This window comes from Zootoca vivipara, chromosome 10 (genome assembly GCF_963506605.1).
Source record: "Zootoca vivipara chromosome 10, rZooViv1.1, whole genome shotgun sequence".
Classification (NCBI taxonomy): Eukaryota; Metazoa; Chordata; class Lepidosauria; order Squamata; family Lacertidae; genus Zootoca; species Zootoca vivipara.
Window position 1 is genome coordinate 6970924 of NC_083285.1, and position 17531 is coordinate 6988454.

The 17531-nt window shown below is 41.3% G+C and overlaps 1 protein-coding gene and 1 long non-coding RNA gene across 6 annotated transcripts in view; one reads left to right on the plus strand and one right to left on the minus strand.

The window, feature by feature from the left end:
• Positions 1-1586: 1586 nt before the first annotated feature.
• Positions 1587-17531, minus strand: part of SRPK2 (SRSF protein kinase 2) — a 93939-nt gene continuing 77994 nt past the window's right edge. For 3 of the 5 annotated variants that reach the window (XM_035126841.2, XM_060279542.1, XM_035126845.2), the window contains exons 12-17: positions 13162-13262; positions 12697-12804; positions 8780-8849; positions 8032-8124; positions 7522-7614; positions 1587-3172 (exon numbers count right to left, since the gene is read on the minus strand). In XM_035126841.2, coding sequence (XP_034982732.2) covers positions 2988-3172; positions 7522-7614; positions 8032-8124; positions 8780-8849; positions 12697-12804; positions 13162-13262 — 650 coding nt within the window. In that variant the 3' untranslated portion in view covers positions 1587-2987. The remainder of the gene's footprint in view (positions 3173-7521; positions 7615-8031; positions 8125-8779; positions 8850-12696; positions 12805-13161; positions 13263-17531) is intronic. The other 2 variants (XM_060279544.1, XM_060279543.1) reach the window with 2 other exon arrangements.
• On the plus strand, positions 5157-7527 carry LOC132592745 (uncharacterized). The gene is made up of 3 exons (XR_009558248.1): positions 5157-5185; positions 7076-7205; positions 7293-7527. It is a non-coding gene; the product is annotated as an uncharacterized LOC132592745 (long non-coding RNA).

The window sequence follows — 17531 nt, forward strand, 5'->3', positions numbered from 1 at the left end:
ATACATGCCCATCAGTCAGTTTTTGTACCACAGAACTGAGTTTTAGAGGCTGCATGGTATTTTTTTCACACTTTACAAAGTTGTCCTTTATAAGTGACACAGTGCCATGCACACACATGCTGTAGGGCTAACATGTTAATGCTGGAAGACGCTCTTGCAGCCTCCACCTCCTGGTTTGCAGAGCCCTTTAAAAGAAGAAGAAAAACCGGGAGCAGGAAGTTTGTATAGAAAGGAGTGAAGAAGCAGCTGCAAACAGCTGGGAGTGGGAAACTACACTAAACAGTTATTTATAATGCTGCAGTATACATTATCCACACCTATCACAGCATTATCTTAGCATCAGACTGGCTTTTAGAATGATAGTACTCTGGGATTTGAGATTACAGATTTAGCAATGTATTGAATTGTTAACTTCCAATTCAGATCTAATTCAGTAGGGCAAAGACTTTGAAATTGACTATGCGTTCGAGCTGATCCCAGTAATGGGCTTGAGATGGGGCTTGCGCTAAAATTCCTTCCAGCTGACAGGGGAGGGTAGCTATAGGTTCAAAGTGTGTTTTGGAGTGTATGGCTCTCACATATGCAAGTATGAGATTATAAGGGAGACGGGCTGTGCTTGGGAATGTTTTATGCTAAAAATAAAGAGATTCCGTGTCAAAGATTAATTATGCATCAATGCACATACTGGGAGAAGCAGAATATATTATGCAAACTAATAATGAGGATATGGAAGAGACTGCAAGCTAAAAAAAAGTTCCTCCTCCACCCCAGTGTCTACAGGAGCTATGTTGTCACCATCCTGCACAGGGGCTCCATACAGTACCCCGCCCGGTATGTAACATTAGAGGTTTTGCAAAGCAGTTCTCTAATAAATCATTCCTGCTTATGTCCCATATATGAGCCTAACCACTGAAGGAAGTTCAGTTGGTAGAGCACGAGGCTCTTAATCTCAGAGTTGTGGGTTCAAACCCCACATTGGGCAAAAAGATTCCTGCATTGCAGGGTTAGATGACCCGTGTGGTCCCTTGCAACAATTTATGATTAGTCAGTGCTGTTATTTCTGTCAACCTGTCTATAGAGTTGACTTCCCTGATTACGATTTCTTCCACCTATTGAGAAGAATGTCTGTAGGGCTATCGGCCTACTTTTTTAAATTTTGTAGATTTATGTTATATGAAACGGTTAAATTGGACCATTTATTTGAACATATTTAATCTGTGCACAGCCCTGCCTCTCCTTATCCTGTAACCTGAAATAATTTAAGAGACTTGCCACAAATGCTTTTTGCAAATGACCTCTGCAATTGAAAGTATCCCTTGGTTTCTAGTGACGCATATAGAGCCGCTGCATTAAACAAGGCCAGCCTTGTGGACCACTGCTCTTTGGTTTTGGCACATGTGATCTGGGCAGCGGTTTTGCAGTACATGCCTGTTATCTTTTTAGGCTGCTTCAAAATGAAGCATTTGAAAAGGCAAAGGGGAAAATCTTATGCATCAGCTGGCACTGGAGGACATTTCCAAGGAATAGATGACTCTAGGGAACCATTTGAATTCACGGCTATCAAAACATTCCAGGGAGCAGTACAGTTCTGGAAAAACAACCACTTTAATAAGACAACTGCAAGCACCTCAAACAATTGGTTATTGTTACAACACGGGGGTATTGTCTCACAATCTAGTTATTGCAAAGGCATGTGAATAAATTTAAAATGGACAAAGTCAAGAAAAAGTGGCACCATAATCAAAGTGTAAAACCAGAAATAAATTTACATTCATTCCACCGACTTCTAAAAGAGGCTAAAATACACCTCCATATTTTACATTCTAAAATCTGTATTGCCTATGAGTTCTCTTTTGGAATCTACTTAGCTTTTTCGTATGAAAACACTTAAAATTTTGTGTGCAACTTACAAAGGAATATTAGTTCCTCAATATGTCAATTTATGGGGGGAAATAAGCTAGTGCAATTTGTTTTAGAAACATGTAAAGCTATGTATGGAAGGTGCATGGTCTTTCACCATAATGTAGATTTTGCATTTATTCTGTCCCTTTTCCTCAAGCGGAGCACATTTTTTCACCCAATGTTAACAATTCTGCACAAAAAATGCTGTACATGTGCTCTTTAAATTCTTCAGCCTAGCACAAAAACCATCCTTATGAAAAAACAGTGCCATGTTCCCATGCCCTTACCTCACAAACTGTAAAGCAAATGACACTTCTTCTAAAAAGCACTTAGATCTATTTTGTCCATTTGTCCTTTGAATTGAAAGTGTTAGCCTTCCTTCAAGATGCCTCCTGGAGAATGAAATCTTGTAAATTAGAGCCACTTTCTATCCAGGTAAAATGTGGTCACCTCTATAGAAAGGAAAGTTTTGGAAACTCCTGAAGCAGTTTGAAATCCACTACATGCAATTTGTACACTACAAGTCACTCTCAATTTAATAGCTTTACTCTTAAAATTGTGTCCCCGTCCCATTTTTAATGGAAATAAACATTTACAAGGTGCATTTACATACACTATTTTACAAGAACAATGTCCCTTTGCCCAAAGAACTGTATGTTTTCTCAATTCTGACTTGATAATGTCTCACACTTGTAAATTATATAATACTCAGCTAAAATATTTTCCATAAATAGTTACAAAACCTGCCAAAACACATGAAGGGAGAATAAAGGATGTTCTGTTGAAAAAGTTGATGTCTGAATGCCACACAACACAAGAAACAATGCTTAAAGACACATTAGTAAGTGGGGGTTTTTTCTGCAGAGAGTCTGTAAAACTACTAGCTGAAGACAAAAAGACTACCCTCCTCCCAGGAGCACAGCGCACAAAAAGCAAAATGTCAAACAGTACCTCAAAGCAAAATAAAGATCTGGGTTGAAGCCAGCTCATTTATGATCCTGTTAAGTGAATTTATAACAGTCACCATTTAAGTCTGATGTTAGGGGGAAGCGGGTGCTGGCCCAGCGTTACATCTGGAGATTTTACTACGAATTCAACCAAGGGTGCCTAAGGCATTCGCCAGCTGAGGCTCGCTTCTCCGGAACCATTTCTAGCATAGGGATCAGAAAATCTGTAAACTCTGCGGCATCTTCCTGAGGCCAGCCGTACTTCTCCACAAGAACATCAAAGAGGCTCCAAGGTTTCAGTTTGGTAATGTGTCGAAGTTCTCCTGTATTTTTATTTTTATTTAAATAAAAAAGAGGGGGGAGGGAAAAGAAGAAAAATAATTAGATCTGTTGATACTAGTCTCAATTCTCAGGGAGCACATCCAGGAAGATGTAGCCTGGCCATTGGAAATTTTATTCAGTAGGCAACAACAATAAAGACGCTTTCGTACATATGTTCATTCATTTGGGGCATTGGGACCATCCTATATACAATTAATCAAGTTAGGTAACGTTTGATCAAAAACACATATTTCATACATACACACCTTTGAACGGATTATTTTTTACCCAAACCTGTGAACATGCGAGGACATTTTTCTTCTTCTGTTGAGGACTGATTTCCTCAAGGGTATTCTGTGAAATCTGCATTGTGGCAGAACCAAAGCCAGTAATGGGTGGACTAAGATCCATGAGTGTGTGGGACCAGCCCTCTTCTGTCTCTCCCACTCTTCCTGCCTGCCAAGTGGGCTGCTGGGGAAAGGACAGATCGCTCTTTCTGAAGACTCATCTTATTGAGTCTATGGCTTATGGGGGTTGGATTAAATGACCCTTGGGGTCCCTTCCAACTATACAATTCTATTATTCCAGGCATCCCCAAACTTTGGCCCTCCAGATCTTTTGAGACTACAATCCCCATCATCCCTGACCACTGGTCCTGCTAGCTAGGGATCATGGGAGTTGTAGGCCAATACCATCTGGAGGACCGAGGTTGAGGAAGCCTGTATTATTCTATTGTTTGCAGAGAACTTTGGAAATTAGGCCTAGGGTCAGAAATTGCCTGCCCCCCAGGTGTAAGCTATAGACTTCAAAAAGATCAGGCACTGGAGAACATCAGCTGAATGGCAGGCAGTTATGGTTTGGGGAAATGGCCTTGTGGGCCAAAATGGACACCCTGGCAGGCCAACCGGGGTCCTGCAGTAGGTGACATCAAAAGTCATTAGCAAGTTGGAGGCACAGCTGCACTGCAGCGAGAGTGTGGTATACCTTTATTTGCATGATGCTTTCACAAGCAAAGAAACCAACCAGGGAATGTGTGCCCTGTAGCAGTGGAGAAGAGGAGCAAAAAGCATAAAAAATCTGAAAGCAAAAAGATGCACAAAATGGAAGGGCCTTTGGACCAGAGCTGGGGGAGCGTAGCTGAATTAGCAACTTTTCAGAAATGGCAGGTGGAGGTGTTCTTGTGTGGTAAAGTGCTAAGGCACAGAGCTTCTAAAGAATTAATTACAACGAAAAACTTCCGAGAAGTTACTTGTCTCTAATGATGTCACAGGCACTGACAGAATCCCCCTGGAACTCACATTCTACCAAGGAGAATACACAACAGCTGGATGGAAAGGGAATCTGATCTACCAAACAAAAAATAGCAAACAAATATTGCTATTTGAATGATAAGGAAGCAATGTCTTGAAAGACAAGGAAACAAGTAACAACTCAATCAATAATTTGGTAAGGTCCCGTGTATTTTTTCCAGTTTATGTATGCAGCATTCTGAATAATCAACAATCAAAGATATCAACAATATCAAACTAATTTGAAATGTTTTGTTTTGGATTGAAATGATTTCCGCACACTAAGCCTGTCTTAGAGTTGACCTCTCCCCTCCACATACACCCCACTCCGGGTATATATAAGCTGGTAGACTAATCACATTTGTCTGTAATGTATAACAAACTTGTCTTATGCTGTCATCCTCAGGATTCTTTAGTAAAACTTTTTACTCAGTTAGTAGTCAACCTATCAAGGTGTGAAGTAGGAAACTTGATCAAGGAAGGGAAAGGGGATGAATCTGCAGAAAGGAACTGGAAGTGGTTGCTGCGCACTGGTTCAAGCCAGCCCTGGGTACCAATGCTCACTACTGGGTGCTATTTAACTAAAGCAGCTGAAGAAGTGAAGAACTAGATTGTTTCGAATTAGTGGTGGGCTAGAGGCTGAAGCACTAATATACACAGCAGAGGACTGCCGTGCAAGACCCAAGGAGGCAACAGGATGCGGTCTGGGTTAGAGCATTTGAATGAGTAAGTGTGTGGCCTTCAAAATAGGTTTCTTTATTATTATTATTATTGTTGTTGTTGTTGTTGTTGTTGTTGTTGTTATTGTAACATTAACTCATTTTATTAAGCTAACATGTAAGATTTGGTAGGAAATACCAGTGTCATAAAGTGGTGTTGTTGTTGTTGTTGTTGTTGTTGTTGTTGTTGTTGTTGTTGTTGTTGTTGTTGTTGTATTTATACCCCACCCACCTGGCTGCAACTCAGGACTCCATTACAGGGAAGGTGTGAAACCTTAACAGAGGACGGGACGTGGTTAAAGGGAGTCATCGTCATTCCTTAGGTGGCAAGGGCAAATCAAGGCCCTTGAAAAGACAGTATTGCATTGTATTGTTGCTCATCTCTTCTTTAACAACAGGTTAAGGAAGTGTAACGAACTGGATAGCCTTTGGGTATACATCCCTCTGGGTATAATTATACAAGGGAACTCGGCATTCTTGGCAATGTGTCATTGTATATAGCATGTTTCAATTACGCAATAAGCTACAGTATATCGAAAAACATTTCAAGAAATTTAGTTTGCTGAAAAGGTAAAAGCCACAAGGGGGCAACATATAACCAGGTTTCTGCCTTCAATTTATTTCAAGCAAACTACTGTACATCTCTTTCGTTCTTTTACTTTTCTCTGGAGAAAATGAAGGTCCCATTTACCTAAGTAACAAAGAATACTCTTGGTTGTGGTTCACCTGTTTCTTCCACCCTCTTTCTTGGTTCAAATTTGTCTGAGCTACCCATGAAACTCATGAAATGCTTGGTTCAAAGCTGAACACAACTCTGTTCATAAAACGGATTAATTTGTTTCAGCAGAGCTTATTCTCAAGGTACAGTATGCCCAGAAGGACATTTGAATTTTGATCTCTAGGTATGGTGATCTCTAGGTATGGTGCAAACCATACCATCTCTAGGTATGGTTACTTTTTTTAACCTTATCTGATAGTGCTGGTCCCCGTTTGAAGAGAGAACTACATCCAGGCCTCCCCTTGCCCCTTATGTCCTCAGAATCAAATTAGGCACTGCCTGCTTGCCTAACTGAGCACCCTGTTTGAATGTTTACCACGTGAATTCTTACACCTCTAGTTTTCACTATGCAACAACCACCTTCCACACAGCTGAATTCTAGAGCAAAGCAATATGAACAAAGCACGTCTATGCTCCTTATCAATTATATAATGTACAAGTTCCCAGTGGATTGTGCCAAAGATTGCCTTTTATTGTTCAAAGAACTGCCAGAAAGAAATATAAAAAGCACTACAGTTTGATAATAAAAAATATTCATTCCCTGAAATTATTCATTCTTCACATGTCCTATGTAACCTGGTTTTATGTAGGACACCTACACAATGCAGATGTGGGAGGACCTGAGAACAGCTAATTCAGCCCAGGGCTACACAGGGCCATGCGTGGGTATCCTTCAAAGGCCTATGCATTCCTGTATCAGTATTTTGTCGCACAGGAAACAACTATGATTTCGAGTTGAACAATTTTTGAGAAAAGCTTTTTAAAAAAGTATTTTAACTTCCCTCTCCCAGTCAATCAAACAGAGAGTGGAGTCCTGGCTATTTGTTTTTAATTGCCAAGTTCCTAGGCTGAACTTTTGACACTCTGCAAAACCTCCTCCACTTACTTTTGTACCTCCTGTGCAGCAGAGCCTCTAAAACCAAAAGCATCCAAATGACAACATAAAATGCAAAAAAAAAAGTCATAATACTTGTTCTTGTGAAAAAGCAACAGCGCTTTGGGCCCTGGCTTCTCAAATGCTTATATCATTTCTAGATACAGTATTTTCAGGATATGAGCAGAATGTATATCATTTGTGGTTAGAGCTTAGACATTATTTTTTTTATTTTGACTTGCTAGTGTTAGTCAATGAGTCTGACCAAACTGCAGGAGGGAGTGGAAGACAGGAGTGCCTGGCGTGCTCTGGTCCATGGGGTCACGAAGAGTCAGACACGACTAAACAACAACAACAGCTATTCAAGTATTCAAGGTAAGAAGGCAACAGGGCATCTTAAATATGTCTTCTTTTTGTTTCAGTGATGCTAGGAAACTAAATTCTTTCCTTTATTGATTTCAGATAGAATAAATGGAACACTAAGCAGATATATAAGCCCAACATTTTGGATATTCAACACACCGGATAAAATAAATAAATTCCCTGCTCTTCTTAAAAATGGATAACATTTACAGATCTTTTTAACATGATGTTTAAAAGCAGCCAGAGTCTTCATTACCCATTAAAAAGTGTTCAGTGTCTTCTTTGAAAAGAGCAACAATTTAAATTAGGGTTGCAGAAATACTGTTACCTTTTTTGGTGAAAAACTCCTTGGAATATTTCCCCAACATAGCGTATTTTCGAGGGATTTTCCCCAGCAGTTCAATGATCAATGCTATGTGATCTGCATTGGAGAACATTTCCAGCAAAACAGAAACATACAAACAGTTTAATCAATACATTGCATGCACACACCAACACTGGGCCCGGTACAGACAGAAACAGAGAAGTCGTCCTTACGGAAAGAGCAGAAATGCTATTTGGTGTGAGGGTGAAAGCTATTCACTTGTAAGACAATTTAGGGAAAAAATCCGTTTTGCCGAAATAAATCAATTACAAGGTGACTGCGCTGTTTGTTTTTCGCAAAGGGAAACAAACAATCTGTCAATGCTGCTGCTTTTTTTCCAGCATTTGTTTTGCAAATAGAAATTGTTTGCAGTGTCATCTTGCAAAGTGTATGTTAGCTGTACAGGCTACAATGAGCAACTGCCAGGCCACTTCTGTCTGCATCACGGCACCTTTCAAAAAGAAGAGGTACTACCTCTGCGATTGAAGAATTCCCGAGAATATTTTCCAGAAAGAGCAAAGTGCCTTGGGATATTGCCTAGCAGCTCTATGATGTGTGCTATGTGGTCTATGAAGGAGAGAGAGAAAAGGGCACAGGAATGGGGAGGGCAAGGGAGAGGGGGTGGGATAAAAAGAGGAGGAAAGAAACTGGAATTAGTTAAAAATTCCAAAAAAGTTCCAAACACAACAATGTTTGCAGAAAACCCACGCGGAGGTTTCACGACCAGCAAAAGACTGGCATCGTTCGTAGCACTTTGAAAGGAAAACCAAGTAACTGATGCCAGTGTTGTTACTGCTGCAAAGGACGTTACAAGCAAACAAGCGTGGAAAATGGACAGGTACACAGGTGGAAGCCGGAGTTAACTGTAGCTGCTGGGTTGCTTTTCATTTAGTAATCAGCTTTCACAAACGGATACGCGTCAGTTTTGTTTCCAAAATGCTGCAATTGTGTTTCAAAAGTCCCACACTCAGATGCAGATCTTACAAGAGATTAATCGTTTCTTCCGAGGCTTAGGGAAGGGGATTGTGTCTGCTGCGGGGAGACTGCCCACCTACTGCTACTGGCGGGACTTTAAACTAAAGAGAAAAAAATGTGGTGTTTATATTCTGAAAGAACATTTCTGTCAGTAGACTACTTGAGCAAACAAATGAAGGCCTCTTCGTGTTCTTCTGCATCTATAAAGAGGCGCAGGGAAATACATAGACGTTAAAAAGATACATACCCTCGTCTCTGGAATAGTCTTCACCAGAATGCGGTTCAAACAGATAATCGCCAGTTGCGAGCTCAAATGCCTACGATAAAACAAGATATTGATGGGAGATCCAGGTGAGACAGCCTCAGACTTATTTCTGCGGGTGATAATGATTTTAAATGCACAGAACAGGGGGGGGGGAATTCCCTTTGAAAAGCAGGTATCTTGCTATATTGCAATCTCCTTCTGAGAGTCTCCCTTGCATTAGCATGGAAAAATGGAAATAACAGCCACTCTGTACTTTTAAGTGATGCAAAGCTCTCCCTAAAAGACACACACACACACACACACACACACACACACACACACACACACACACACACGTGCCTATTGTCTCTGTATAGCAAAAGAATAAAACCAACCCCAAAACAGCAGTGTCTGCAAAACACTTTGCCTGCTAAGACTATTATTTACACAACACACTTAACTGCATAATGCTCACTGGGGCAAGACAGTTTGAGCATATAACACCAATCCTTGCCTGACTGCACTGGCTGCCAATCAGTTTCTGGCCACAATTCAAAGTCCTGGTTTTGATTTTAAAAGCCTTAAATGGCTCAGGACCACAATAACTCACAGACCACCTCTCTCTATGTGAACCGTCCTGGACCCTGCGACCATCATCTGAGGCCCTTATTCATGTGCCCCCTCAAAATGTCTGGAGGGTGGCAACACAAGAACGGCCTTTTCTGTGGTGGCTCCCTGTTTGTGGAATGCTCTCTCCAAGGCGGCTTGCCTGGCTCCTTCGGTACATATCTTTAGGTACCAGACAAAAACTGTTCTCTTCTCCCAGGCCTTTTGCTAATTAAACAATCTGTGTCCTTTTAAACTGTGTTTGGGGTGGTATTTTGTTTGTTGGTATGCTATGTTATGTATTTTTGTGTTTTTATATTGTAAACCTCCCTGTGATCCTTGGATGAGGGGTGGTACAGAAATTAACAAATAATAGTAATAATGTTAGTATCAAGGAACCAAACAAAAATTGCTATTTTGTGAAAGTTATGAGATTCCTCTGCCACAAACCCTTAGCCCCCTTAAAGAAGTAAAGTTCCTACAGTTTCTTGGGAGGAACTCATTCCTGCACTGCAGGGGGGTTGGGCTAGAAGACCCTTGGAATCCCTCCCAACTCTATAATTCTATGAGTCTATGAGAGAAACAAGCACATTTAAACCACCTTAAGAGAAAATAACAACAGTAGCAGCTATAGCAACCATTTTCATTATGTTAGAATTAAGTATTCCTTCTCTTCATTTATTAAAATACCTGAAACCTCCAGAAGTCTTGGGGTCAAGGCTGTTTTCTATCTCACAACCTCACACTGAGCAGTACTCTGTGCAGTTACTGTGAAGCAAGGGCTATGCATAATAACAAGGGCACATAATAACAAGATAGAGACACAAATTCGCTATTCAACAGCATTCTCCCTTTATCTGGTCATCCCGCTGGCAGAGTGGAATTGAACCACACAATTTAGTATCTTCTTTACTGGTGCATGCCTAAACTGTGTTTTGTTTGTAACTTAAACATAAATAAACATTGACCCTACACAGGTGGTGGTGTTGCCTTCTTTAAGATACCATTCAATTTTCTGAAAAAAAATATTTATGAACCAGGGCAGGTGCATAAATGTAACAGCAAAAATTGCTATGTACGTTATCACCTCTCTCGATGGCCAATGAGAGTCTGAGGGTGGAGCTGCGATCGTCACAATCGCTTGCCCTGGCTTCAGTCCAAGAAGTCTGAATAAAGACAAGCAATGGAAGCACAGTTCTCACTCCCGTCCCCAGCAGTGGCACAGGCAAACTACTGGCAGATGTGGCGAATTCCTATACATCATGGATTTCCAGCTGGTGTAATGACATACCTCACAGTCCTTTCCCCAGGGTAACACCTCTTTCCCCTTCTTTCTTATGAGCAAAACACAGCTTCATAAAATAACGGGGACTTAGTCAATGACAGTGTAGTTTCTGACACATTCAGCCCAATTCTGCTTTTCTGTCACAGTGGTTGCCATTATATTCCTCCCCCTCAGGGTGGGGAGAGATCGATGGCCGCTGCTTTGACCACTAAGCAGACAGGGACTCTCAGTAACATCCACAAGGCGCATACCGCATGTATGGAGTAGAAACAGCAGAAGAGATCCAAGTTTGCAGGTGTATCGTGACAAACCAATATTACGTGCATTCCCAGTTACCGAACAGGTTTTTGTAACCAGGGCCCATTCAGGTAAAGCACGTTCCTTCTTAAGAGGGTGAGAAATGAACTAGGACAGGCGAAGCAATGCTTTGCCACAGATCTCCATCTAGGCATTTTCAATGGCAACACAACCATTCACAAAAATCTAGTGTGCTATATGGATAGCATGGCTCCGACAAGACTTTGCACAAAAACTGGCATCCATATCACAGCACAGGGCAACACTATGGTAAACAGAACAGCTTGAGAGTCGGCAGACTGATGTGCTGACTTTTTTGCTATTGTGGAGAACCCTGTCGAAAGAGAAGCTTTCAGAGCATCAGGTTTCTTCACAGTGACGCAGCAACTCAGGAGAGAGGGAGACTATAGCCTGATCCCACTCCGTAAGCAAAGGTTAGTGTAAGAGAGAGGGCTTGCAGAGAGCAGCCCACTCTGCTTACTTCTACCAGCTGGGAGAGCAGCAGCGAGAGCAGTAAGTCTGGGAGGGAAAACCAGGAACAGGAAGTGGGTAAAGAAGGGTCCAGGGCTCTGCAGCGTCCTGGAGGCTCAGCTCCAGGCTGGGAGCAGGGAAGCAGGGGCGGAGCTAGCTTCAGCAGGGACTGGAAGGGAGGAGGTAGGTAGAAAGGCACCTCAGAAGCCTGGTTTGGGACCCCGGAGGACCCGTAGAGCAAGGAGGAGGGGCGTTTGGGTGCCCAGTCTTAAAAGAGGGGTCAGAGCCCGCGAGACGCCATTGTGGGCTTCTGCCCCATGCAGAGCAGACATGATTTGAGACATCTCACCACTGTATATAGCATGCACAATAAAACTCTGAAAATCCAGAGGATGTGTGGAGTGCTTACTCGGGAGTAGCCAACACCCTTCTGTGACAGTTAGCCATTGTGTCTATACCTGCCCTATGTCCAACTCACAACACATGTTTTTGTTATGCGGCCGATGGTGGGCACGAGAGTTTGTCCCTTTGCATTTCTCAGTGCGTATCTACATAGATTGTTGGATCCCATGTAAGGAGATGGAATAAATTCAACAGCCACAAAACTTATGCAGGTAAGGCCTTGCATAAATGGAAAGCCTTAAGTCTACTCCTAGATCTGTCCAGCCTGACTTAGCACAGTTGTGCTTATTTGCCTACCAGACATTACATCTGGGAAACACAGATATGGTAACAAATCCACCTACATAATTTTAGCTTCAACCCTACATTTGTTATAGGTGGCACTGAAATCACTGGGAACAGAACAATACATGAAATACAATTTACGAATCATTCTGAACCAAACAAATTGCAGCTTAATTTATACATTTAGCTTTGAAAATATAAACTCACACTCCAATATAACGCTATTGCACTGCAAGCTAATGTGATTATTTATAATGCACCACCTGCGGACTTGACACTTTGCAGCATAAACCAAGCAAAAATGGAAGAGGGGTTTCAAATGTCATTTGTAATGTGGGCAGGGGAATCGCTGCACAGCAGACATTTGAAATAGTCAGCTGGGCACACCTGAAGTAGCTCTTTAGATCCAGGCCAAGGCTTCAGAACATAACCAGTCAGCAATTCACAATTATGATCACTTGAGCTATTACCATCATGTCTTTTTCCATTAAACAACTTGGCCAGAAATCCTAATAATCTCCCTGTATTTTCAAATGAGCAGCGTAGCAATGAGGCACTGCAATCTCGTTCTTACCATGCATGCCGTACTCCAGATATCAGCCGGTGTGCTGTAACCTGCTCCTATTAAAACCTCTATTGATCTGTACTGCCGTGTCTGGATATCTTCTGTGAAGTGTTTATGCTAAGAACAGAAAAGACAGCAGCGGTAAGAAAACATAAGCATGTAGGTGGTAGACCAAAGAGCAAAGTCTTAAGCAGGGGTAGGCAACCTCAGGCCTGTGGACCGGATGCGGCCCAATCGCTTTCTCAATCCGGCCCATGGACGGTCCGGGAATCAGCGTGTTTTTACATGAGTAGAATGTGTCCCTTTTTTAAAAAAATGCATCTCTGGGTTATTTGTGGGGCATTGGAACTCGTTCATTTTCCCCCCAAAGTATAGTCCGGCCCACCACGTGGTCTGAGGGACGGTGGACCGGCCCACGGCTGAAAAAGGTTGCTGACCCCTGGTCTTAAGACACACAAAATAAGTTATACTTACCACCCAGCAAGCGTTGCCCAGGTCAGCAATTTTAACTCTAATTTTATCTGCATTTCTTGGATCCAGCGGATTCACCAGTAAGTCGGCGGCACGGGTTTTTGCTATTACAAGCAATGAAGTAGCAAGAGTTAGTATCAATGGCATGCAATTCAGTTTCCACCTTAATGTGATTCTACTGGACCTCTTCAGGTACAGCTGAAGTGGCAATTTATGCTATTAAGTGGGAAATCGCCATGAAGCTCTATCCCACTTGCCATCAATATCTTCAGCTAATATCTAAAATTTCACTTATGCCTGTACAAAGGAGAATTTCACCGTTTACATCCCATACTTACTCAGAGTGGTAACTTGTTATACATTATAATATTACAGTAAAGACATTTTCAAAATGGCTAGTAACGTATATCATTTGGCAGAATGAAAACTTGCCTAGAATATCCTCTTTTGTCGACACTTATATTGCTTAGTATTTCACACTGTCCTATCCCCCTTACAAAGTAAACCAACACACAGCATTCAAGGGAAAATTTATTAAGCAAAAATCAGGTGTTAGTCACAGATATAGCACACTAGTATCCTGAAAGTCTGCTGCAGCAAAGCACAGAGTATGAATTGATTTATGAATAGATTTATGGGCAAGCAATATCCTGTACAAGATATGACATGTTCATCTTGCTCTGTAACTTGTCAGCTTTAAATGCAAGGACAAAAGTTAAGTTAAAAGTTTCTAAAGTATCCATGGAATGTAAAGACACCCTCAAACAGAAAAAAAACATTTTTGCAACTCCTGATATTTTAGGAATCCTGAAGAGAGAAGGTAATACTGAATCCATTGGTGGCTCAGTGGTAGAGCACGTAATTTCCATGCAAAAGGTCCCAGGTTCAATCTCTGGCATCTCCAGGTAAGACTGGCAAATACTTGTTATATCTGAAATGCTGGAAAGCTGCTGTCATTCAGTATAGTAGACATTAGTCTGGGTCACATGTAATGCTAAGTCACAGTTTGTTCAGCAAACCAGCAGTTAATCACAAGTTGTCCGTTAGACAATCAAGCAGACTATGGCTTGCTTCTTCAAAGTTTGATTCATTTTCAAGCTGCTCTTGCCTCATGCATCTCTAGCTTGGTTAGGATGGCCAAACAAACCATGGTTAAGTAAAGTTCACACATATCACCAAGCCACAGTTCAAACAAACCAATGTTTGTAAGCCAACAGCAAACAATGGCTTCAGATCATAGTTTGTTGGCAGTAAGCAAAACATAGTTAAGATACTGATCAGTTCACATCTAGAACCAAGCAACTGTTTAATAACTTCAATGTGTGCAAACTAAGGCAATATATAAAGAAGAATAGAGCGAGAAGGGTTTCTTTGTTTTTCCTCTCTCTTTGCCATCTCAGTTTAGGATAATCAACTGGTAACCCACAAGATGCATAGGACCTCTGTCAGGCCCTTACCCTCCTCTCAGTAACATTCTTGAGCAAATGGGGCAAAACTCTTAAGGAGAAAGGACAGTAATGTAATAGCTGGATGGAGCTTACAGAAAGAGAACTTTAGTTTCTGATCATCTTAGCCAAGGAGAATCTGGTGATCCCTGGCATGGTGATCCCTGGTCCCTGAACAAAACTTCCGAGTTTTAAATTTCTAAACTTACAATGTTGATCTGTCTTATCCTTGCTGAGCAACTACTTCTGAGTGGGATTCTTCTATCACCTAAGACTAGATCAACTGTTCCCTGATTATTCCCTGATTATTCTAATTCTCATAATTCTGAAATTCATCAATATGACAATATCTATTTTCAGAATCTGTTTGCTCATTGACAATTATTATCAGTGGCTGCAAAACCCGACTACATTCCACACCCACATGTGTGTAATCATTATTCACAAGCTTTCAGCTACTGTCAACACCCATGTACACCTTTCAAGCAAAGCTTGTTAAGACAAAATCCAAACAAGCTCTAAAACCTCCCCAGTTATCAGCTATTCATACAAAGCTATTCATACAGCAGAGCTGATCCTACCAGGCTGCCAGTCCTAAATCTGAATGCATTTACTACTATATAGAGGGGTGAATGGGTTTCTGGACAACTGGGGGGGGGGAGCTATGCTTTCTCTTTTATGCCCTTCTTGAATCCTGGAAAAGGAAGGGAGTTTTAAACTCCTTGGTGCATCTCCCAGTCCCAATCTCCTGTTCTATTATCTTGACCATAAGCGGTTAGAGCTGCCTTTATCAACCTCAGGTCCCCATATTTCTGGAAGTACAACTCCCATCATCCCTGACCACTGCTATGCTGGCTAGGAATGGTGGGAGTTCTAATCCAGCAACATCTAGGGACCCAAGGTTGAGAAAGGCTGGGTTAGATGCTTGATAGGGCAAATTCTTTCTCTCCCCTCTCTCCCCCCCCCCCACCTCATGAGATATCCTCAAAATTTGGTGAAATCACACACTCTGAAAATTGCCTAACAAATGCAAACACAATCCTTTACCCCATTATCAACAACAGATAGTGTGCTTATCATAGGCTTATCACCAGAGCTGTACCAAAATTTTGTGCACTGGTAGGGCCCTATTCTGGCCCAAGTGTTTATAGTAATTAAGAACACAAGTTTAATATCAAAAGATATGAACTTGAATATTATTTCCCTGATTAAAAAACAAACCGTAAAAATAATCCTAAAATTACCAGTGGATCAGATTTACAGATGTCTCCATATTACAAATTGGGGCAAGTGTTGTGGGTGAAAGAGTAGCTTTCAACAATCTATTCCACTGTTAATACTGAAGGTTAGAGATGGAGTTGAAGCTAATTTGACCTTGCAGCCCAAAATCTCCCGTACAAAACATCTCTGAAGTAACAACAAATAATAATCTACAGTTCCCAGTCCAACTTCAGTATCTAACCTGCCTGCAGAAGCTTTGTGCTCCATTGAATTGCATGCAGCTGTACTGCAAGTTAAAATATTCGAGCACTTTTAAAACCACATTTTTATATGTTATAGGACTCCAGTTAGAAACTGCATGAACTGGTCTCTATTGCTATCTCCTGGGGTTTTCTACATTTTTCCATGTTCTACAGGCGGCTCTCACTTCCATACCAGGGTTGATAGAATGGGTTCTAAAGAACCCATCTCTATCTCTGTCTCCTGGCTGAGAATGCATGAAGATGATGACAGCACTCTAAACCTAAGCCATTACATACTGCATTACTGGCTATCTCATCATTCTTTAAAGTGTCAGTCACTTGAATAAAAACAAGTTTCATGTTCAAGACAAGATTCTGAGTAGCTTCCCTTTTACCATCAGGTTCTATAAAGTCCAAACAAAGACCACATATTATGCACTTTTTGCAAATTTCAACCATTGATTTAAATAACACCTTAGTAATTCAGGATATCTGCTAAGCTCACATTCGCAAACACATAAATATGAAGTTGCAGTACAAATGTACTTGATGATACGCCCTCCATTAGGTGGCTTACAAGGCTGGAGTTTATAATTATTCCAGTGTTTTGAATGAATGAAATGCACGACTGTTGAAGACCGTGCCACCCGTTTCTTCCGGCTTCTTGTATTTCACCAAGTATCCTTAATCCCTTTTTCGGGGATGCCGATTATGAAGCAGTGGTGCAACACTATGATCTGGGCTACCAGAGCAGTTTCAATCCCACGAAGAGGTTCAGCTGTACAAGAATATGAAGACATGGAGTGACTAGTGTTCTCATTAGGGCTATCCATTCCTCACATCTCCAAAATTAATGCTGTAAAGTGCTGGGAGATACTTTGCCACAGACCTGTATCATCTGATCCAAGAAAGATTGGTGGAATGTAAACCAAGTCCCCAGGTCTTTAAAATTGAGATAAACTATGCTGCTGCTGCTTCATTCATTTTGGCTATCTATGTTCCAAGTCTTCTTCTACTTATATTATCTTCCTTTGTTTGACCAACGGTTCTCAAAACTCCTTCTTGGGTTGCTAGTGAAACTTGTTTATTTCATGGTAGAGGACTTCTGTCAATTCCTAGCTAGCCCACTGCAGTTCTCATGCCAGCCCAGGCTCCTCTTTCTTACATACAGCTAATATCCTTTGAACAACCTGTTGAGCCATGTAGGAGGGGAAGGAAAACGGAAAACGGCATGTGTTAGATGTAATGAAGATAGTTATTGAGACATTTTTAAAGCATTCTTCTCCCCCCACCATCCTTTTCCAGCCCAATTATTTTTGAACAAAGCATAGCACACATTCAAGAGTGCTCCTGCATGTAACAGAGCTCAAAGGTAAATTCATCCCAGCTCTAGCCACAGAAAACAGTTCTACTGTATTGTCTCTTATTCAGAGTGGTACTCATTACATTTATTCAAACTTTGAGG